This window comes from Talpa occidentalis, unplaced genomic scaffold, assembly GCF_014898055.3.
Source record: "Talpa occidentalis isolate TD23 unplaced genomic scaffold, MPIMG_talOcc4v2.1 talOcc4.13, whole genome shotgun sequence".
Taxonomy (NCBI): domain Eukaryota; kingdom Metazoa; phylum Chordata; class Mammalia; order Eulipotyphla; family Talpidae; genus Talpa; species Talpa occidentalis.
Genome location: NW_023601322.1, coordinates 21,132,764 through 21,156,397, shown reverse-complemented (window position 1 = coordinate 21,156,397; position 23,634 = coordinate 21,132,764). Strand labels below are relative to the sequence as shown.

At 41.0% G+C, this 23,634-nt stretch overlaps 1 protein-coding gene across 2 annotated transcripts in view; it reads right to left on the bottom strand.

The window, feature by feature from the left end:
• Positions 1-23,634, bottom strand: part of PSTPIP2 (proline-serine-threonine phosphatase interacting protein 2) — a 72,332-nt gene that overhangs the window by 4,985 nt on the left and 43,713 nt on the right. The window contains exons 6-15 of one of the 2 annotated variants that reach the window (XM_037508584.2): positions 18,985-19,047; positions 14,448-14,546; positions 13,348-13,393; positions 12,214-12,293; positions 9,806-9,904; positions 8,175-8,271; positions 7,980-8,061; positions 6,360-6,394; positions 5,264-5,321; positions 193-1,771 (exon numbers count right to left, since the gene is read on the bottom strand). In XM_037508584.2, the coding sequence (XP_037364481.1) occupies positions 5,272-5,321; positions 6,360-6,394; positions 7,980-8,061; positions 8,175-8,271; positions 9,806-9,904; positions 12,214-12,293; positions 13,348-13,393; positions 14,448-14,546; positions 18,985-19,047 (651 nt within the window). In that variant the 3' untranslated portion in view covers positions 193-1,771; positions 5,264-5,271. Of the gene's footprint in view, positions 1-192; positions 1,772-5,263; positions 5,322-6,359; positions 6,395-7,979; positions 8,062-8,174; positions 8,272-9,805; positions 9,905-12,213; positions 12,294-13,347; positions 13,394-14,447; positions 14,547-18,984; positions 19,048-23,634 lie in introns of those variants that run through there. The other variant, XM_037508585.2, reaches the window with a different exon arrangement.

The window sequence follows — 23,634 nt, the reverse complement described above, 5'->3', positions numbered from 1 at the left end:
GTCATTAACTTGGTGTGAAGGGAAGTGTCCCTGCTACTGGCACAGCAGGGCTAGTAGGAAGTGCCTCTGAGTGACCTCTGTGACTGGCAGTTCATCTTTCAGTGTCTAACAATAGCAAATATGACAAGATAGCTCTTGGAAGAAGGAGAGTGTTGACAGAAAAAAATGCAAGATTAATTCCAAATCCCCAAAAACTTTATTTACTTCATACTAAAATATTATTTTCAATTCATAAAGCACTTTTCCACCAATTACAAGACCAACAGAGAGAGAAGTAAAATCCTTGAGGAACTGCCAAAAATAAATAAAGTCCCAAAGAGAGTCTGCCAAATTCAAAGGAAAATTTCCTGAGTGTGCTAAGTTTGGGGAAGTCAAAGGCCCTTTGCAAACTTCAGTTTCTCAAAAGGATATCCAGCTGATGCAAGCTTCCTGTCATAGTAAGAAGTTGTCACTTTCAGTGGCTCGATACATTAAAAGGGGAAAATAATCAGTCTTTCAATCACCTTGTCCACAGTTCTGGGAAAGCCATTACACAGAACACAAGAGGAAAAAAGTTGGGTTTCTTGGGTGTGGTAATAGAACTGTACAACATGCTCAGTAAGTGCCAGTATGATTTCAACTTGTCATTAGCTAAAACGCATCATTTTCTCAGTGTATGAATATTGCCTAAAAGGTATATAATCTCCCTGCTATGTGTAGATAACAGAGGGATGTTTGTAAACGGGTAGTACTGACACTAAAAATTTCAAGGTCTAAGAAGGGGAAGATTCTCTGTGAAGACCCAGGTTTGAGGACTGATTTTGTGTCTCTAAAATTCCCTTCAGGAACACATTCAAAATATCATATATCACTGATTCTAGGATGTACTTTTCTCACACTTTTGCATCTTAAGTTCAAATGTACTTGGCCACTAGCAATCACAAGTTAATTGTCAATTCTCCCTCCCTCCAACTTTCCTAGTGACACATAAATAATGGCATGTTTTATTGTCACTGGTTTCTTTCATTCTATTAAGTACTGTGCTCTGAAGTTCAGTACACAGAGTAAGCCACGTAAAAATAAATCTGACCTTTAAACCCTGGTAATTTTCCCAACTGAAAAGATACTGGTGAAAACATTTGGCATCTTAAATTTCAACACGAGTATCACAGCCCCAGGACGGGTTAGAGGAATGCTGATGTGGGGCAGGCTTGCTCTCTAGTGCTGGTTCTATCCCTGATCAGCTGAGAGAACAGCAAGGAAATCGATTTCCCACTTGTTGGCCTCATTTCATCATCTGTTAAATAAGAAAGTGTGATCAGATGACCTCTAAGTCTTTCAACCAAACAGGAAGGTAATTTTTAATCTTGCACCACAGAGTGCCTGTCACTGTGGAAATTCCATACCTGTGATGCCCTCAAAACCAAAGGAGATTCTGCAAATTGGTGACTCAGAGCTCTGTGCAGCTCCCACACAAGCCTCCCCCTGCCCAGAGTCAAGGCTCTGAATCCAGAGAATTTCCAGGATCAAATGGAAAACACAATTCATTCAAAACTTAAGAAGTAGGAAAGGATGATTCTTCAGGTTGGGGCAATTTGTAAACTTCTTTTTTAAATTTTAGTAATCTACTAGCCTAAGTTGAACTAAATGTCTACCATAAATTTATAATATCAAAAAATGACAGCAAGGGTTCACTTCAAAGTTCTCATGATTGGCATCGTTTCTATAGATTCTGCTGCTCTGAGTGCCTCCTTCCATGCCACAGAAGCATCAATGGGAAAAGCTTTGTTTTCTGAAAGAAAATAACAGAAGAAATTTCATTGGCATGATCCTTCATGTAAGTGCTCCTCCTTCTTTGAGAGTGTATTCAATGAGAATAAGTGTCCTTGACCAGTGAAAACAAATGACGAGGAATGGACAATCCAAGGGATGAATAACGAATTGTGATGATAATAGCACTTCATTGTGGTAAATCACATGTATTTATATTCTTGATACATATATTTTTAAATTCACAAATTGTAATCGTATTTACCTAAACATGTTAGAACTAGAAACGGGAATAGCTGCTAAAATCAAAACTCAGAACTAATTGCAAATTCTTAAATTTTCCTATTGAAATTTCAATTCGAAAGACTCATGCAAACTATATTAAATGTTGTAATGTGTCTAAGTTATAGATGAATGTAGACTCCCTTCTTTAAAATTCTCAATTTCGGTCAATTTCACATGTGTGTTGAACTTGTATTCATTGAGGTGGCACAGCCACGAATAAATCCCAAGGAAATAATATAACTCAAGTATATGTGTTAGCATTAGCATCTTGAATTTTTTTTTAAACTCTTCCCTTACATTTCTTTTTTTTTCAAATATTTATTTATTTATACAAGAACTAGGGTACAGTCAGAGGCACAGGAGGGTGAGAGAATGCACCAGAGACAGAGTAGGGAGCAGAACAGGCAGACACTACTGAGGACACTGCTGAGGGGAGCAGCAGGCGAGACAGGGGAGGTCTGCCACGCCATGTACTTTTCTCCCTGGCAGCCCGGGAATTGAACCTGCACTACAGAGGCTCCAAACAGCTTCACAGCACTGTGCTCAACCCACTGCACCCTAGGGAGGCCCAGCATCTTGAATTTAAACTGCAGATTCTTGGGCTCTGAGGAAGTAGACTTGTTGGTTAAATACTATTATTTAACTAGAATATATATTTTATCCACACAGGTGAGGGCAAAAGGAAAGAATTACCTTGAAGTTCAAAAAACTCTTGAACTTGCCAATGCCCTTCCCCATAACCATCATCTACAAGCTATTCCAGAGAGTGGGCTTCTCCTTTGAGTCCAAAGTCATTGATTTCTCATCTTCCTGCTATCTCTTTAATATGGGCCTTGCCTCTTAAGAAATGATGACTGGTGGGTCTTCTTGGTGACATAGGGGTTAAAGTCTCAGCACTATCAAGCTATCACCAGGCACTGAAGCATGAGTTCAATCACCAGCCAGGGAGCTAAGGTCTGCGGTATGGCAGACCTCTCCAGTCTCACCTGCTGCTCCCCTCAACAGCATATTTCAGTAGATCTACCTGTTCTGCTCCCCACTCTGTCTCAGGTGAATTCTCTCACCAACCCGCACTTCTGGCCTACATCCCATTTCTTGTATGCATAAATAAATAAATAGAAAATAAATCTGAAAAAAGTGATGACTGATTATAAAGACTACATTTATTGGTTAGTTTAAAATAGTTTGGGGATGTGGTATTTGGTCTTTTATTTTTATTCTTTTTTAAGCAAAGTTGCTTAACATTAAATATATTTCTTAAGCAATTTAAGAACTTATAGGTACTAACTGATGATTTCTATCTAATCAACACAATATGGCTTCCATCTTATCAAATTAATTGGCTATAACAGGTATTGATTCAGGAAGAAGGAAAGCAATGTTTGATGTGCTCACTCCAAAGCACTTTTTGACTTTTTTGATGGTCAAGAACACTAAGGAGGGCCTCCCTGGTGGCACAAGGGGTTAAGCACCGCACTATGAAGCAATCCGCAGCCTCTGCAGCACAAGTTTGATCCCCAGTCGGCCATGGAGCAACCCACATGGTACAGCAGACCTCTCCTGTCTCGCCCACTGCTCCCCTCAGCAGTGTATTTCAGTAGATTTGCCTGTTCTGCTCCCCACTCTGTCTCTGGTGAATCCTCTCACCCCCTGCATCTCTGGCCTGTACCCCAGCTCTTGTATGCATAAATAAATAAATCTTTAAAAAAAGAAAAAACACTAAGGAAAACTACTGTGGGGTGCTGTTAAAACCTGGTTTCATAAATGATGGCAAGAGTCACCAACACCAAATCAGGAAAGATGAAAGAGACTGTTTCAGTCCATTTTCACTTCCTACATCCACCCACCCCTGACCCAGGAACACGCAAGAGGATCATCCCTTTAAAAACAGCTTCTAATTAAAGAAACAATAAATTGTCACTGCAGACAAATCAAACACACGGATAAATACGTAGAAAAACTTGCCTGTTGAGAAACATACTTTAAGGCTTTTTCTTCACTTATATATGCATGTGTTGTCAAGATATGTCCTTGGGGTTTGAAAGAATTATATTTTACAAAGAGTTTCACCTACTATTGCTAATTTGGCTATGAAGGCATTCCTTCACATTTGTGAAGACTGACATTGGCATGGAGCATCCTGCCTGCACCTAAATGCCAAGGAAGAAAGACTGATCCTCGCAGTCCTGCTTTGTTTAGTAGCTGTGCTCTGGGGAGCCTTGTGGTTCTCTAGTTCCAAGCAGTACTGACCTGGCACAGTGTGACCTATGATATCATTTGCCTCCTTTTTTTTTATTTATTTATTTATACAAGCACTGAGCACAGTCAGAAGCGCAGGAGGGTGAGAGAATTCACCAGAGCCAGAGCGGGGAGCAGAGCAGGCAGAAAGACCGAAGTACACTGCTGAGGGGAGCAGCGGTGGGCAGGAGAGGTCTGCGCGCCATGTGGGACCCTCCTCTGGTGGTCAGGGAGCAGCGGGGGATCGAACCAGCACTGCAGAGGCTGCGGGCAGCTTCGCAACCCAGGACTCAACTGCTGCGCCACCGGGGAGGCCCTCATTTGCCTCCTTTTTATTGACACCTTTTTATTTGATTTGTACCCTCTAGGGATGATGGAGTACATCAGAGTCTAAATAACTTCAGCATTCAGGATCTTTGTGAGCATTGCCTTTGGTGTGTAGGTATGAAAGAACTTAACAAGAGGGCCTCCCCGGTGGTGCAGCGGTTGAGCGCTGGGCTGCGAAGCTGCCCGCAGCCTCTGCAGCACCGGTTCGATCCCTGGCCGCTGGTGAGGGTCCCACGTAGGGCGCAGACCTCTCCTGCCGCCCGCTGCTCCCCTCAGCAGTGTATTTCGTCGGTCTCTGTTCTGCTCCCTGCTCTGGCTCTGGTGAATTCTCTCACCCTCCCACACTTCTGACTGTACCCAGTGCTTGTATAAATAAATAAATAAATCTTAAAAAGAAAGAAAGAAAGAACTTAACAAGAGCAGAAAACGAGTTACAGAATAATTAATGGAGCATTTCATCCAAATATCTGTAAAGCAATCCCCAGTCCCCTTTCAGTTGTGGGACTCAGAGGGGTCATCCTGTAGGAACACACACCCACCGGGCCACCCACCTGGTACAAGACCTGACTTGCTTGTAGTGTGTTGCAAAGAGACTTCAAAGATTTCAAAAATACAATCACCAGTCTAAATGCAACTTGATTATGTGGAAATTAAAGGTTCTTACCATTGATGTTACTGATAGATCAAACTGTAGTTATCAACCAAAGAATATTCTGGATCATCTGCAAAGAACAGAACACAGAGCAACATTAATATTATTTCATGATCAGATCTTAGCCCTTTGTAAATCAAGACATTCCACTGAGGAATTAGTGACTGCTTTTTTGTAAAAATGTGTGTGTGTGTACAGTAATCATAACTGTAAATCAGAGAACATTCTGGAAATCACTACTGTGATTTCTTTGTCCTTTATTCATCCATGCCCAGATAGCAGCAGCATAAAGTCATCCTCAAAAACAGATACAAAAACAGCACATTATCAAGTGGTAATTATAAGGCAGCAATATATAAAATAACAAATCCTTATGGTATTGTGCAAAGACACAATTTTAGTGATTAACTATATTTTTGCTAAACTGTTAAGTGTCGCCTAAGTTCTTTCTTCCCTCATTCCCTTGAACAAAGGGTAGGATTATCTTCCTCTTTTATTCAAATAATAGATATTTTATGAATACCTACCATGTGTCCAGGGCTGTGTTGGGTGTTGTGAGTGATACAAGGGAGAATAAATAGCATGCCCTTCTGGATTTTACAATTATCCAAGAATACTACTAACAACACCAATAAAAAATATTGTAAAATGTTGAGTTTTCCCAGAGGTGTCAGAGGAATTCAAAGAAAAATAAGACAAGTAATTAGTGAAAGATCCAGTTATGGGCAGTGCACAAAATATATAATATTGTTACATATTTCTAGACATCTGTGCCATCTGCAAATTATATGTCTGTGTAATCCCAAGGAAATTACAACTTGGTTTTGCTCTCATGTGCCAAATTGAGATAATCTCTTAGGAAAGATTCTCTTATGATAAGTTTCTTTTGGTACTTCCATAATTGATTTCTCTTGCCTAAATTACGAAAAGGCCCACCAATAATCACTCCCACTCAGTGACAAATAGTATTATAGTAGAAGTGTAATACAGACTTATTTTTTCTTAGTTCTATTTACTCCTTTAATTCCCTTAATTTCAAAATTCTAGCTAGTGGACCTTGAAGAAAACCAGACATAAACATCTCAAAAGGTCTTTCTTGGTCTCCTACCTGGTATAGTTCTAGGAATCGGGGGAGGTCCTCTCCTGCAAGAAATGAAAACCATTGTTTCTCAGATACATTCTTGTTATTTTTTGAATTTTCTACTATACACTACAAACATGCAGTCCTCTAATCAGCTCTGACTTCTGCTCTGGAGGATCAAGAGAGAAGTTCAGGGGAGCAGAAGGTCACTGACCTACAGGAATCTGGTTGCAGACACCACACTAAGCTGAGAAGCAGGATGCCAGGTGGTCAGAAAAACAGCCCCACCCCTGCAAGCCATCCTGGCAGGACTCAAATCTCAGACATCTGGGCAAGGTACCCTGATCTTCTTGTAGATCAGTCTCCTCACACACAGGGTATGAAATGTAAACAGCTTGTACCCCACTGGAAAGAATGCGTGAGCTAACACTGGTGAACTGTTTTGATCAAGGACCGGCATTCTTAAATACGGATAATGATTATGTAATCCTCCCATGAACTCCCATATTTACTAAAACTGGATTGTAAATTCAACATCTTAGACTGAAAGCTGACTGTATGTGAAACAGAGGGTTTCTTTTCTCAAAATCTTTTATATAAGGGGCAGCAAACTTTTCCTATAAAGGGTCAGACAGATTTAGACTTTGCTGGCCACATAGGACAATTCTGTCATAACTCTAGTGCAAAACCAATGAGTGGCCATCTTCAAAATAAAACTTTATATATGGATATTGAACTCTGATTTTCATATAATTTTCATGTGTCACAAAATAGTATCCTTTTGACCATTTTAAACTATTTTTGAAATGTAAAAATTTTTCTTAACTCATGGGGCCCGCCAAATCAGGCAGGTCAGATTTGACTCACAGGGGGCCAGAATTTGCTGAACTCTTGCTTTCTACCAGCTATAAGGAAGGTAGAGAATTCGTGCGTAAGTAATAATCACACTCAAGTAAAGATGACACTGAATGCTTGTCCTAAAAAATGCTATCTCCAAGACTGATTAATACAAAGTAAAAATCAAAATCAACAAGCAACTGTAAACCAGAGACACACCACGGGGTGGGGAGGGAAGGGGAGAGGAAGGACTAGAGTCAAAATAAGGGGAGGGTGCAATTGTATGGGGAATATAACCAAAATGATAATATATACATTGTGCAAAAATGAAAAATGATGTAAGAATTATATAAAATAAAATATTAATTAAAAAAATGCTATTTCCAAAAATCTAGTAAGATTGCAAAGCAAATACATTAGTAGATATAGTCTAATGTCTTAGAACAGCCATGATAAAATTATTGATTAAGAACATTTTTCCGGGCCTCCCCGGTGGCGCAGCGGTTGGGCGCTGGGTTGTGAGGCTGCCCGCTGCCTCTGCGGCGCTGGTTCGATCCCCGGCTGCTCCCCGGCCACCGGAGGAGGGTCCCACGTGGCGCGCAGACCTCTCCTGCCGCCCGCTGCTCCCCTCAGCAGTGTACTTCGGTCCTTCTGCCTGTTCTGCTCCCCGCTCTGGCTCTGCTGAATTCTCTCGCCCTCCCGCGCTTCTGACTGTACCCAATGCTTGTATGTATAAATAAATAAATAAATCTTTAAAAAAAAAAAAAAAAAAGAACATTTTTCCACGTGTGAAATGAAGCTGGTTATTACCTTGCCAAGTTAGGCCCAGTAGCCTTTCCTGATGGAGCTGCATTCTTCTGAGGGCAGTAGAAATTCTCATACATGATAGGTGCTGGGGGTTGATCAAGAAACATTAAGAGGCTGATGTCTTCCATTCTCAACAACATGTGCCAAGAAAGACTCACAGAATAACTTAAATAACCCCCAACCCACCACTCCATTCACCTGGTGGTGTCTGTCCAGTTTTTCGTTGATTGACAAAGTACTCAATGTCCTTTTCAATGCTGCACATTTCTAAACTCTTACGGACTTGTTCATACATCTAACAAAAAGAAGGTAAGTTCAGGTAGTGGTATGTTCATAATCATGGTGATGTGCTTATTAAAAGAGAAGATTTGATGAACACCAAACTCTCTTCTCCAAATTTCATTTTAAAAAGAAAAAAAAAAGATATTCCCAAGTCTCAGAATCATATAAAGGGATTTCTCTGATACATATCTACCATTAAATATTTTTAAGATGACAAAAAAAAATGTATCTTTAGGACAGAACAAAAACCTTGGCAAAAAATAATTTTAATAAACTACTAGTGGGAAAAAGAAAATAGATACCGAGTTCCATGACAGAAGATCAACCTCACACACACATGCAAAGACAATTACTTTGCTTGCAGAAGAGTTCCTCTGGTCATATAAACAGGTTTTCTGGGCATTCAATGTTCTTCTAAAGTAAATGTCCCATCAAATGAGAGTGGCCATCTCTTAGCAAACAAGGTTCTGATAACTTTAATCTGGTCCCAACCTGGGACATGATTACACACACAAGTTAAACCTGGATAATGGCCCTGGAATGCCACTGAAATACATGCTGAGACCAAGGGCATGGGTCAGTCTGCTAGTGCTGGCTGCTGTCCTGGAGTGACCCCCTCCAGACTGAAGAGGTCTCTGGGACTCACATTCAAGACATCTCTGTCTTCCATAAACCATGCAATATTTGGGCTCCCTAGTGGCTCAGCGGTTGTGCACTAGGCTGCGAAGCTGTCCGCGGGCTCTGCAGCGCCAGTTTGATCCCCGGCCGGCCGGCAAGGGTCCCACATGGCGTGCAGACCTCTCCTGCCATGCCCGCTGCTCCCCTCAGCAGTGTATTTCATCGGTCTGTCTGTTCTGTTCCCCGTTCTGGCTCTGGTGAATTCTCTCACCCTCCCACACTTCTGACTGTACCCAGTGCTTGCATAAATAAATAAATAAATTTTAAAAAAAAAAAAAAAAAAACATGCAATATTTGGGTCTGCCTCCTCTTCTCACCTGCCCTAACTCTGAATTTCTTTTTTTTTTAATTTATTCCATTATATATTCTACTCTTCCTTACTATCATTCTCCTTCTTTAAAAAAAAGATTTTTTTTTATTTATTTTGGTTTCGAAGAGTTGGGTACAGACCAGAGGTGCAGGGAGTAAGAGGATTCACCAGAGACAGAGTGAGAAGATGAACAGGCAGATCTACTGAAATACACTGCTGAGGGGAGTAGCAGGTGAGAGAGGAGATATCTGCTGCCCCATATGTGGGTTAGCTCCCTGGCCCCCTTCTCAGTGGTAGTACTGAGACTTAACCCCAAGGAGGCCACATAACTCTGAATTTCTTAAAGTGAAAATCACAGTAATAAGGTAGACCAGGAGCACACAGACTGGAGCAGACCAGGTATTTATCTGGATCTTCTGTCAATGCCCAGGGTGCCTTGGGCAAGTCACAGTTCCCCTCTAAGCCACAAACAAAGAGGTGAAGTGATAAATATCTATAGTTATTTTACTCTAATGAATCCAAAATATAGAGTCACAATTCTCTGCGATGCCTTACTTACATCATCACTCGTGACACACTGTTGGGATAGCTGGTTCATGTGTAACCACAACGCATTCCGAAAGAAGTTTATTCTTTCACATTCTTGAGCTTCAAATACCTACAGAAACACAACTACATGTACACACACATGCAGAGAAAGGTACCACTTGTCTAGATTGGTTATGAATAAGAAACAGTGTCAACTGTCAATTTTCTGCAATTTTATGGTTCCATTTAGGATCCTCCTTCCCTTCTTCCCCCAACAAGGAAGCTAATAAACTCTGACCACATGCAAAAAAAAAAAAAATACAAACAGAGTCTGACATTATATTTACATAAGCAGAGTTGGCTATAGTACTGAGAGTAAGAGGTAATGATAAACCCAGATTAATATTCTAACCGGAATTCCAGCTCACATTTCCAACAGCCTAGCATGCATCTCTACCTTGGCAGCCTGCCACAACCTTGGATTCAAAATATTGCTCCTCCCCCCACCCCACCCCCCGACTCCACACCCTGCCCCTAGGAATGAATGAATTCAATTGGCAAGATGGTCATAATTGTTGAGGCAAGTTGATGAGTACATGGGGGCCCTCGCACTTGTTTTCCATCTTGGTATATGTTTGAAATTTTATGTAATAAAAAAGGGTAAAATAAAACTCACTGCCTGAACTATAGTTTTTTTGAATATCAACAGATATGAACATTTGGAAAATCAGGCTATCTGGATACTATTCTATTCAGTAGTGGATGTTACATATCAATATTTGAAAAGATATTGAGTACTATGCTACTACATTTTAAAACTTTTTATCATGTAAAAATTCAAACATATGCCAACAGAGACAAGAGTGTAATGAATTCCCATATACCCATTACCAACGTAAACATCATCTCACAACCAGTTTGTTTTATCTACATCTCTACCAAATTCACCATTCATCTAGAGTATTTTGAAGCAAATGCATTATTTCCCTGCAAATATTTTAGTATTTATACATAATAGTGTTTATATATAAGCATTGAAATATCACATTATTTTTATTAAAGAATATTTCACATAAAATCATACAGAATAATATAATAAATGCCTATGTATCTTCCATGGAGCTTTGTCAAAAATTTTGGCCATATTTACTCCAGATTCTGTTAAAACCCCTGTGTTATTTGCCCAATCTCTATCACCATTCTCTTTTCCCAGAAATGAACATTATCCTAAATATTATCATTTCCATGCAGGTTTCTACCAACTTTATACACCTTTTTGTATTTATAAGGTGTATATTATGTTGCCTTGTGTGTTTTTTAAATCTTATGAAAATAGCCTTATTTCATTCTTTTCTATAAGAGCGAGGAGTTAAGGAAATAAGTAGAAAAGAGTGTTTTAGGAAGGGATCAATACACACAGGTCAAATAAGAGTACAAATTGCAAAGTCCCTTTGAAACTCACACCAAGGGGATCTCTGGAAAACAAACTCAGATAGATTGGGAAAGGAAGAGGCAATGAGGACGTGGACACAATTCCTTCAAGAAGACTGGTAGTGAAGAGAGAAGAGGAAGCAGCAACCAGTAGGTTTTAAAGCCAGAAATAAGCTGAGTTTGTGCAAATGATAATACCAATGGAAGAAATTCACAGTAAAGGGAGCTGTACCCAAGAGGATGGGGGAGAGCCCTTTGGATGGGACCTGAGCCCAGGTGGTGGGATAGGATCTTGATGGGTGGGAGTAGCCCCTTTTCCACTATAACGGGAGCAAGGGGAAGGGTTGCATCAGGGGGAGGGTTTATTAACACAGACTACGGAGCCCATCTCAGAGTTTCTGATTCAGTAGATCTAGAGGTGGTCTGAAAATTTGGGACCTCTAACAAGTTCCCAGGTGATGCTGATGCAACAGGTCATTGTTCTTTGCCTTGAGAACCACTGATGAAAACAAAAATATTCACACAATATGACAGAAAGTTGAGTAACTTGCTGGGTTATAGCTTATATCTCTGGAAAATTGTTAAGTGAGGTCATGTACCGAAAATGAAGGTGAGTAATGGTGAAATCAAAGGTGTAAAGAGGGTAAAAATTTCCAAAGCCTGCTTGCTGGCTCTCTACATTTTCCTTATCACATAGAAAGAAGAGATAAGGTTGTAGAAAGGTAACTATTTAATCAACCATTCATTGGTTCAGGTTTTTTATGCCCATCCTAACTAAACACTAGTGTTGGTTAGAATGGTCATACCAGGAGAGACAGACGAGCTTTGGGGGAAAACATTCCAGTTCCTTCCACCTTCCTCTTAAATTCCTGATTTCCAATTTTCCCTCAAACAATTCTCTAGAACATGGTTGCTACAATAAGGGGGAAGACTGTTTCCACAAAAGCAAACTCAATAGATGCTAAGAGGAAGACCCGCCCCTTCCCTAGTAGCTTCCAGTTTCGGTACCTCGCAGGCCTTGACATGCTCGCTCTGCCACTCTTCACGGACCCGCTCCAGAGTGTTGACGTGTGTCATGTATGCCTTGTCTGCAATGGAGGGACCTGGGTTCAGAAACCCTGCTGGAAGCAGGCTCTCACACCTGCCACCCGGTTCATCCCAGATGGCAAAGAAAACTTGGCAGAGGCACCTGAGGTTTCAAGGCCTCACAGAGCTCTGAACATTAGGCAGCCATCCTTTCATCTCTCATTTTCATAATATCTTTGTGAACTAAGCAAAGGTGGGCCACATTTTCATTTTTCAACATTTGATAGAATGATTTTAATTTTTTTAATTTATATATATTTTACATCATTGTTCATTTTTAAACCATGTTTGCTTTCTTTTCTCCGGTGTAGTCCCCATAGAATTTCCACCACCAATTCACCTATGCACGCTCATTTTCATGTTAAACATTGGACAAGTAATAAGTAAGAAATGCTGAAAAGAGAGAGAAGTGAAATCTGATGAGGAACTCAGCCAGGGTTTTCTTTACCTAATTGAATAGCTCTCACCCTTTCCATTTTCAGGAAAACTGTTCAATGAGAGAACTACCATCAGTGAGCCCTATAAGGGCACGTGGTTACTTATGGAGGGTTAGAGACTTCCCAAGTAATAGCAGCCATGGAGGATAGCCATGGGAATGAGAAGCCTTCGCAAAGACCTGGTTTGGGTCTTAGATTTCAGGGAAGACGGAGTCCTGCAACTTGGTTTTTCACAGCAGTTAAGAGTTATAGGACTGAAATGGGCTTTTAAGATAGGTGTTCCCAATATCAGAGTGAGTCTCTGATTACCAGGGAGCTGCCCATGATACCCCCGCCCTAGCCTCCATTAAATTGCATGTAAGGCTACACTAGACCTAAGCAGGCAGTGGCTCGAAAATGCTGCCTCATCTACTTCCCACTCTCCTGGGTTCAGAAACATCCTCTTTCTCTCCCTTCCATTCCTCTCATTGTCTCTCTCTCTCTCTTCCTCCTGATATTTTGTTAATCCTACTATATATTCTCTGTTGTAAGGTATATAAAGCCACCTTGCTTAGGGACAGATTTGGGATAATGTAAGCCCCACTGCAGTCTGCCCTGTACCCAGGAGCAACCTCCTCACCCGAGTCTTCTACTGCAGTCTTTGAGGTTGCCAATTTCACATAAAGCTGTGAGGACAAAAAAAAAAAAAAAGGGATCAGGAAAGCTGAATTAGTCTTCTGTAGACAAAAGGGATTTTAAAACAGTGAGTGGAGACACAAGTTCTAGTCCAAGTCTTAGCTGTGGTTCTCTGATGAGCAAATCAGTCAACTTGACCTCCACCACTGAAAATTACCCATCAAGTCTTATCCTATATCTTCCTAAAGACCAAGCTCTGCCCCCTGGTTGCTGACAATCTTATATTCAGATTTTTTTTATTTATATCTCTTACATCATTGTGTATTTCCCGTAAAATTCCCGCCAGAAGTTCACGCGTAAACCTTCACCATAGTCCCCTGTGCTCTTCTCTCCCCTGTTTTGATCCCCTTTTCTCTCCCTCCCTCACAGAATGTCTCTTATTTATGGTTGCCTGCTAATTTTGTTTTACTATTATTATTGTTGTTATTTTTCCCTTGATCCCTTATTTGTTTCCCCTGTATTCCTCCTATAAGTGAAACCATTTGATACTTTTCTTTTTCCTTCTGGCTTATTTCACTGAGCATGATCCTTTAGCTCTGTCCATGTTGCTGTGAGTGGCATGGGTTTATCTTTTTTGGTTGCTGAATAGTATTTCATTGTGTATATGTACCACATCTTCTTGATCCAGCCATCTATTTTTGGGCATTTGGGTTGTTTCTATATCTTAACTATAGTAAATAGTGCTATAATAAACATAGGGGTGCAGGTATCTTTTTGGATTAATTTTTTATATTTAGATTTTTTATAACATTAAGATACATCCAGGCAGGACGCAGCTAGGCTACAAAGAAGACAGGAGCTGAGTTTTGAAGAAAGATGAAAACATCAGGCCCCCTCCCCTGTAGCCACATTTCTCTAGCACATCCCCACCTCCCTAACTCCCCCAAATGTGACGAGGGTTTTTCTAGTTCAGACATCCCTAATAACCCAAAGAAAGGGACTGCCAAGAGCTTAGAGTGCAGGTCCATTTGAATTAATCTTATTCAAGCTTTAGCTTGATATATTAAATCTTAGATTATTCAGGCCGGTGGTCCTCCCAGGTACCTTTTCTTGTTGCTTTGGATTTGCCACGTTGGCATTCCGGTGGACAGCATTCTCTGCCTCATCTTTGTCTCGGCATTTCTGCTCGTAGTTCTTCTTTGCCTTTATTAATGAGCCAAAAGACATCGGAAACACGTGAGTAGATTTTAACCCTGAAAAGTAGCCACCCTAGCACTCAGATCCTGCAAAAAGCAGGGCACTCTGATTAGTACTGTGATTGCCACTAGACCTTGGACAATCGGAAGACAGTTGCTCTGTTGATCTTTAGAAAGTCTCTCTAACCCTTTTCCAAATTATGAATATAGTGCCAACTCAATCAAGGAAATAATAATTCCTCCTTGGCAAACACAAAGCACATGAGCTTTAAAAATTAACTGAAGCAAACCAGGGAATTTGAGAGAGACAAAATAAAAAATGTTTTTAGCTATAAAATGTATAATTTGATATATATATATAAAACATTCATAATCCTCAGAACTTATATCAGTCACTTGGTTATGGTATCTATAATTAGGCTCAAAATTGTTATGGCAGGGCCTCCCCGGTGGCACAGTGCGTTGAGCACCACGCCGTGAGGCTGTCCGCAGCCTCTGCAGTGCGTGTTCGATTCCCGGCCGGCCAAGGAGAAACCCACATGGCGTGACAGACCTCTCCTGCCTCGCCCGCTGCTCCCCTCAGCAGTGTCTTTTGTCCGTCTGCCTGTTCTGCTCCCCACTCTGTCTCTGAATTCTCTCACCCCCCCACACCTCTGACCTGTACCCAAGTTCTTATATAAATAAATTTTTTAAAAAACTTAAAAAAAATAGTTATGGTCACCATACCATGTGGGCAGTGGAGAAGCTATCAATACCATTTCTGTAACTTAAAGATAGGCATGTTCCTTTTTGATTTAAAGAATTCTGTTTTAGCTAGTTTAAAAGTAGATGGAAACAGTTCACAAACTAAACCGAGTTAGTGGCTCCAATAAATTTCTCTGTAGATGTCTATTCCAGGAAGATCCCTATCTCTCCTCAGTGCAGAAAGCAGAAATATCTTTGCTTTCCACAATAAGTGCCCTAACTGAATTTCTCCTTTCCCCAACCCCAATCTCCCTTGTCCCAGTTATGCCATTTAAGATGGCCTCTATGTGGGTGAGTCACTCAGCCATGGTGGCTTTCTCCCATGTCTACAGGAGCTACCGCTATCATTATTAAACCTCTATATTGCTTTTCTCTTATCAAAAGAAAAAAATGAGTAACATTCTTCTGCAGCCAAACACCACCGACATAATTATATTCCTCCCTCCATGCACCTAGCAAAGGCTGAAAGGGTTAGGGGCCGGGGTGAGGGGACCCTTGACCTCTACTCTCAAGAAACTGTGATGAGGTGCCCAACTCCCCTGCCAAGGTGGTATCAGAGAGGGAAAAATATCTGGAACTTTCATTCCCACCAGGAGGTAATAAAGCCCCATACATGGTGCAAGTGGGAAGCCTGGACTTCTGCCTCTACCTAGCAATAATGAAATGCATTTGCTCCCTGCTGGGGTGGTGTCAGAAACAGTCTGATTGAGAGTTAGAACTTTAACCACCTCCTAGTAATATCAAGGCTGTATCTACCCTGTGGTATCAGCAGAGGTCAATGGAGGAATTTGAACCTTCACCCTCACTTAGCAGGAAAGAATTTGTGTCTCACTTCCCCCTGCTGCAGTGGTATCAGTGTTAGCCAGTTAAAACAGGTGGTTTAAATAAGATCCTTGTAAAGAGCTTTGTAAAACAATACCTAAAATGTTCAAAGCCAATTGAATATCACACACTGTAACTAAGAACCAGGAAGACCTCAAACTAACAAATACTTTATTTTTTTAAAGATTTATTTATTTATACAAGCACTGGGTACAGTCAGAAGCGTGACAGAGTGAGAGAATTCACCAGAGCCAGAGCAGGGAACAGAACAGGCAGATGGACCGAAATACACTGCTGAGGGGTGCAGCAGGCATGGCAGGAGAGGTCTGCCGTGCCATGTGGGACCCTCGCTGGTGGCCAGGGATCGAGCCGATGCTGCAGAGGCTGCGGGCAGCTTTGCAGCCCAGTGCTCAACTGCTGCACCACCAGAGGAGGCCCTGACAAATATTTTAAAGGAGCTATCATAAAAACATTCAACAAGCAAAAAAAAAAAAAAAAAAAAAAAATTGAAAGAAATAAAAAAATCATGGCAAAGAAAAAGAATAAATAAATGGGAAATATAAGAAAGAACCAAATGGAAATTTTAGAACTAAAAAACATAACTGAAATAAAAAATACAAATGGATGAACTTGAGAATGGAAGAGAAGGAAGAAAGAATTGGTGAACTAGAAGATAGAACAGAAATCACCAAATCTGAACAGAGAGAAAAAAAATTGAACAGAACTTCAGGGACCTTTAGTACCATAATGAAAGATCTAGCACACATGTCTTTGGGAACTCTAGCAAGGAGAGGGAAGTAGGCTGAAAAAATACTTGAAGAAATCATGCCTGAAACCTACAGATCTAAGAAGCTTATCAAATCTAAATCCATGACAGGACACAGAGGTGAACTTAAGAAAACTACAAACAAGATATCATAAAACAAAGAAATGACACCTTACCTATAAGGGAAAATCAAATTGAATTATAATCAATTTGATTTCTTATCAGTCTCTGGAGGCTATGAGAAAATGTCACAACATTTTCCAAGTGCTAAAACAACAGTCAACACAATCATGTTATGACCAGTGAAAATACCCTTTAGGAACAACGGGGAAATTATGACATTCCCAGATGAAGGACAACTAAAGGTATTTGTCACAAGCAGATCTGTCCTGAGGAAAGTGTAAAGGCAGTTCTTCAAACAAAAGAAAACTATGAAAGAAGAAACTTTCAAACATCAGAAGGAAAATTATAACAGCCTTTCTCCTCTTAAGTTTTTAAAGTTATTTTTGACATTTAAAGCAAAAATTTCAACACCAATATTTGAAATATAGGTAGTGACAATAGTTAAAATTATATCACCAGGGGCTTTCTATTTTCTTATGAGAAAACTTGCCTGAGATTGCTCAAAAAGACAAGACCTGTGAGTGATCATATATCAATCAACACTATTTCTGCATACCACTGACACCAATCCCTATTTACCAGTCATTTTTTAAGAGAACTGCACAAATGATGTGGGCAGATTGTATATGCTATCAACACTGGTGACATTTTCTTTTTTGACCAGGTTCCTGGATATCATGTCATAGCTATAGAATACCACAGATTTCTATACAAAGATGGAGCCATAGATGTTCTAATAACATAGTTCATGTATCCAGAGTTCACAGATTTGTGAAAAACTAGAGTGAGGTCCCGCCAACATGTCTTAGCTCTGTCTTGTTAAGCATTTTTTATAAATTAAGGGAAATTTATAAATTTGCAGATCTTAAAACAGGAAAGGGTCACTAAAAATAGGTAAGAAATCGAACAGATGAAATAACACATTTAACAAGATAAATGGTGTCCTACAATATATATTCTTGGTGTCTTTACCTGAAATATTTCAGTTGACTTGCTATACTTTTTCACATTTCCAAAAAGATGACATCATTATTTCCACTATTTCCATCATTATTTCCATTATTTCCACTGCTTTCCATGGACTTAAAAAGCAGGAAAGTCAAATCACTAAAGACTACTTTCTCTAAAACACTGCACTAATCAATAACATTGAAAGATTGTTTGATTAGGAATATTCTCATACATGTTTTAGAAGGTCTTTTTTATAAAGAAAAAGAAGCGGGCCTCCCTGGTGGCACAGGGGTTAAAGATCGCCCTATCAAGCTATCGCCAGCCACTGCAGCACTGCCAGCCAGGGAGCTACCCACATGGTGCAGCAGACCTCTCTTGTATTGCCCGCTGCTCCCCTCAGCAGTGTATTTCATAGATCTGCCTGTTCTGTTCCCTACTCTGTCTCTGGTGAATCCTCTCATCCCCCTGCACCTCTGACTTACACCCCAGTTCTTGTATGCATAAATAAAAAGAAAGAAAGAAGGAAGGAAGGAAAAGAAAGAAAGGAAAGAGAGAGAAAGAAAAAGAAAAGGGAAGGGAAGGAAGGGAAGGGAAGGGAAGGGAAGGGAAGGGAAGGGAAGGGAAGGGAAGGGAAGGGAAGGGAAGGGAAGGGAAGGGAAGGGAAGGGAAGGGAAGGGAAGGGAAGGGAAGGGAAGGGAAGGGAAGGGAAGGGAAGGGAAGGGAAGGGAAGGGAAGGGAAGGGAAGGGAAGGGAAGGGAAGGAAGGGAAGGGAAGGGAAGGGAAGGGAAGGAAGGGAAGGGAAGGGAAGGGAAGGGAAGGGAAGGGAAGGGAAGGGAAGGAAGGAAGGGAAGGGAAGGAAGGGAAGGGAAGGGAAGGGAAGGGAAAGGAAAGGAAAGGAAAGGAAAGGAAAGGAAAGGAAAGGAAAGGAAAGGAAAGGAAAGGAAAGGAAAGGAAAGGAAAGGAAAGGAAAGGAAAGGGAAAGAGAGAAAGAGAAAGAGAGAAAGAGAGAAAGAGAGAGAGGCAGTAAAGTATGACTCACATCCATGGTTTTCTTGAACTGTAAGCTCTTCTGCTTATGGGCAGTATCCATTGCGAGCTCTGTCTGTGAAGAGAGCACAAGCAATATTAATAATAAAAACAAATTATTAATACCATTTGTCTTGAGGGTTCAGTATTCAACATGGATCATCTCATTGAGCCCTCATGTGACCCACAAGGTAATTACTCCCATTTCATAAATGAGGAAAGTGCAGCATAAGGAGGCAGTTTGCCCAAGGTCAATGGCTGGTTAGTGGTGGGGTCTGCCTTTGAACTTGGGCAGTCACCACAGTGACATGAGTCCCTTCAACCAGTCTCCAGATAATCTGGAGTCAAGGAATTTTGATTTCAAAAAGGGATTTTAAAACTTCTCTTAATGGGCCTCCCCAGTGGCACAGCAGTTGAGCGTTGGGTTGTGAAGCTGCCCGCAGCCTCTGCAGCGCCAGTTCGATCCTTGGCCACCGGGCGAGGGTCCCACATGGCGCGCAGACCTCTCCTGCCACCTGCTGCTCCCCTCAGCAGTGTACTTCGGTCCTTCTGCCTGCTCTGCTCTCCCCTCTGGCTCTGGTGAATTCTCTCACCCTCCCGCGCTTCTGACTGTACCCAGTGCTAGTATAAATGAATAAATAAATCTTTAAAAAAAAAACTCTTAAAAAATCTCTTTAAATAAATAAATAAATAAAACTTCTCTTAAAGAACCATTTATATTTTGAAAGGGGTCTTTATTCTGTCAGCTTTTGTCAGCACAGTTAAATGAGAGACTCATACATTCACTACTGAGGTGTCCATCAACAAATGACACATGCTTTTTAAAAATATATATATATTTTTTACATCATTGTTCATTTTTGTACAATGTATACTTTCTCCTCTCAGGTCTAGTCCCCGTAAAATTCCCACCACCAATTCACCCATGAACCATCACCATAGTGTGCTCTTCCCTCCCGTTTTGATCCTCTGCCTCCCCTTCTGTTGCAGAATGTCTCTGATTTATAGTTGCCTGCTAATTTTTAAATTTTATTGTTATTGCTATTATTATTTTTTTCCTGGTCCCTTATTTGGTTCCCCAATATTCCTCCTGTAAGTGAAACCATCCAATATCTTTCTTTTTCCTTCTGGCTAATTTCGCTGAGCATCATCCCTACTAGCACCATCCATGTTGCAGCAAGTGGCATGAGTTTATCTTTTTTGATTGCTAAATAGTATTTCATTGTGTATATATACCACATCTTCTTGATCCAGTCTGAACGGCATGGCCTTAACCAGCAGTATGACAGCAAGGAGCATAACCAGGGAGTATGAAGGGAAGACATGTTTGTAGGACACTTAGAAGGAACGTCTCTACTTTTTACCCCTCTATCCCAAGCCATTCTGTCAAGTTCACTCAGGAGCAATTTCTTTGTTGTGACCATGACATTAACATTTGTATCAGTCAAACTAATAGAGCTAAAAATACACTTCTGACACATAATAGTAGCACCCATTTATCAAACATTATTATGTGCTAAGCAGTTTTTGTGCTTAGCTGAGGTGGGTAAACCAAGATAACACTCAGCAAGTAGCAGAGTTGGGATTTGGACATAGCCTGACTCCTGTGCCCTTATTCCTGATCATTACCCTAAACTACCAGCATCCTTAGGATAATAATATTGAAAATGATATTCAGATGTGGTTTCTCTTCTGGAAAATGAACACACAAACATGGTTGAATGAATTTTCCAGATATTTGGATAGACTATTTGGGATGGTCTCACTTCAAATGTGAGTTTTGTGGACTATATTAAATTCTCTTGGGGGCTCCAAGGTATCCTCAAAAAAACTGAGCAATCATTATCTAACCCAGCTGACAAGAGGTGGCCATGCACTTGCCAATGTGGAGACACTGCAGGTCTAGCGAACAGGGCTCCAACATTAGTCCCACAGGGACTCATGCACAGATCCTAATCGTTGCAGACGGGGACCTAGCTACAACATTAGCATGAGCACCTATATACCTCTGCCAGGAGTAAGAGTTGGGTTTCTTTAATAAGGTTCCTGATTTCCCAGTCTCCATCGAGCAGATCAGTTGGCAATGTTGGTCTACTCCATGATCCTTCCAGCTTGAGAGGCATTACTATTTTATAGTTTATAGCCCAGTGTTTGCCTCCTTATCGCCAAGTTCTGCTTGAAGCACCTGTGATCTTGAAGTTGATTTGAGCTTCAAGTTCACTTCATCTGGGCCTTCCCAACCAAAGCTTTTCATTTTATCTCATTCCTTTCTCAGCCCTCAGTGATTCCTGAGGTATTTATGTCAGCAGGATCCTAGAGAGGGAGATTCCAACTCTAAGAAGCCAGGGGTGACCCCTGAGACCCCTGAGGTGATATCCTTTGTTCAAGAGTAATCACTGTCACCAAGTCCAGCTCTGTCTGCCATGTCACCTTGATTTAAGTCTCTATATCCACATGTTCTTACAAGATGACATATTCATGGTGACCCCAGGAAGTCAAAGGTTCTTTTTCAGGTCTCCTTGGGAAAGTATTTATTTTAGGATTCCAAGACATCTGCCCAGATCAAATCCAATGGTAACAAGAAATAGGGCAAAAACAATCATCTCTGCTATAGAGTGGGAAAGCAAGAGGGAGAGGAAACAGAAGAGGAAATTTATAAGTGACCCAAATGACTCTGCAGTAAATTAGTACAACAGCTGTGGCGTGTTCTGTTTTCGTGTCTACCACACTCAGACTACATTCTGAATATTGGAAGGACTCTTTCTGTAACCAAGGAGATTCCTGTCTTTGGAGATTGCTCTCCATATGGGCAGATTAAAGTTCTGCCATGTTCATGCCAATCTTAGTTGAGATGGAAATACAGAATGTGGGCACCAGAGAAGACAGTGACCACCCACCTGCTGTCTTTGTCAGGTGCAGGACATTCTGGGCTGGGAAAGGAACCTCAACACACTGAAACATCAAGACTCCTATGGTTGGCTCCTAAGCTCCCGCCATTCACCATCGAACCCCAGCATGTGCCCCTCATCCTCACAACCCTCACCGATATTGCCCTTGAGTCTTGTGGTTTTAGCTTAAGGTCACTTCTCCAGGAGCCCACCAGTCCCATGTTAGTTGAAACTACTGTATGCTCAGGTGGTACTTTCTACCATTTAAGCCTCATCATACTTTCCCATGATGACTGCGTCACATCAGCCTCTGACCAGGCTCAGTGAAGGAAGGATGACCACCACCCTCAAAAAAGAGTTGTATAAATAAGCAACCATAAACCTCTGACCAGCTATTCTACCCGCACCTCCCCCACCCCAGTTTACTAACTAAACTCACTGATGGCTTTTCTTGATAAGTGGAAATGGCTTAATTTCCACGAAGTGAAAAACCAAAGCGTGCAGGCTTTGACCGGTGAAAATGAGAAGTTACCACTCACATAATTTGTCCCAATGTTTGATTTTTTTTTTAAGTAAATCCAAAAGAGGTACAAGGCAGTTTGTTTTGACACCATTACAACTTTATTAATAAACTTTGGACTTCTCCAAGAAAGCCAGAAGGTATATTCCTGTTGTAGAGCACCCACAGAATATAGGGACCTGAAGTGGACTGAGCACAGGCTTCTCTATTGCTTAACAATTCTGACCATGTTGTGCTAGCTGTGAGAATTTGGTCTTTGTAACTTATTGGAGGTGGGTGGGGAAATTTCAGAAACCTTGCAAAATTAACAAAACTCTCCCTGAAATGACTTAGGGCTACCAAGGACACTTGAAACATGAGGAAATGACCCTCCTCTCTTGCTGAAAATCATGTGAATAGACTTTGGTTGTTTCTGAAGAAGTTTTTCCTCTAGCAGTCTGGGGAGGGTGGGCAATATCAACCTAAAAAAGTCTGACCATCCAATGGGTGTGTGTAATGTACATACTTCTGCTTTGAAAAATACTTTGGATCAATGTGCCCCTCAAGCCCGATCAATGAAGCTTGAGTGTGCATGAATGCTCTTGATATGGTGCTCCTTAAACATAACTTTCCAGTAAGAGACATGCTGTAAGAGCAGCTCAAGGAGTGCAATAGATATAAGGCAGCCAAGCTCTTTAGATGTTGCCACTTCCAATCCAAGAGGCCACCAAGGAAGCTGGAATTAGACTCTGACTGAGAAACAGAGGCAACATTGCTGAGACAGGGACAGGCAGAATCAGCCTGAGCAGCCTTAAACAGCTGGTTGATTATTGAAGACACACACCGCAGACAACTACCTCGGATGATGAAGTGTTAGGGTGAGGGAAAATTTTCCAAAAGCCCATGCAGGGCTCTCTGAGGAGACCTGGGTGGATATCTTTGGAAAGCTTTTCCCCAAATGAAGCTGGTGTTCCAATGTTGGAGACCGGATTAAAAAAAAAAAAATGGTAACAGTCCCAGAAGGGTCCTACTTATTCCTGCCTGACCAACCTGAACATAGAAATCTTTTAGAAACAGAACGCTGACTGGTGTAGTCTATAACATTTTAATATAAATCTGGACTTCCTGATCTTTATAATTTCCCAAATGTTTGCCAGTTTTATTAAGTCTTGCTCACCTCCATCTCCTTCCATTGAGTTGGCCAGAACAAACCCACCAGTGAAAAAGAATATGCATGTCTGCTTTGGAGACATAAAGAGCTTGATTTCCTAGAGCC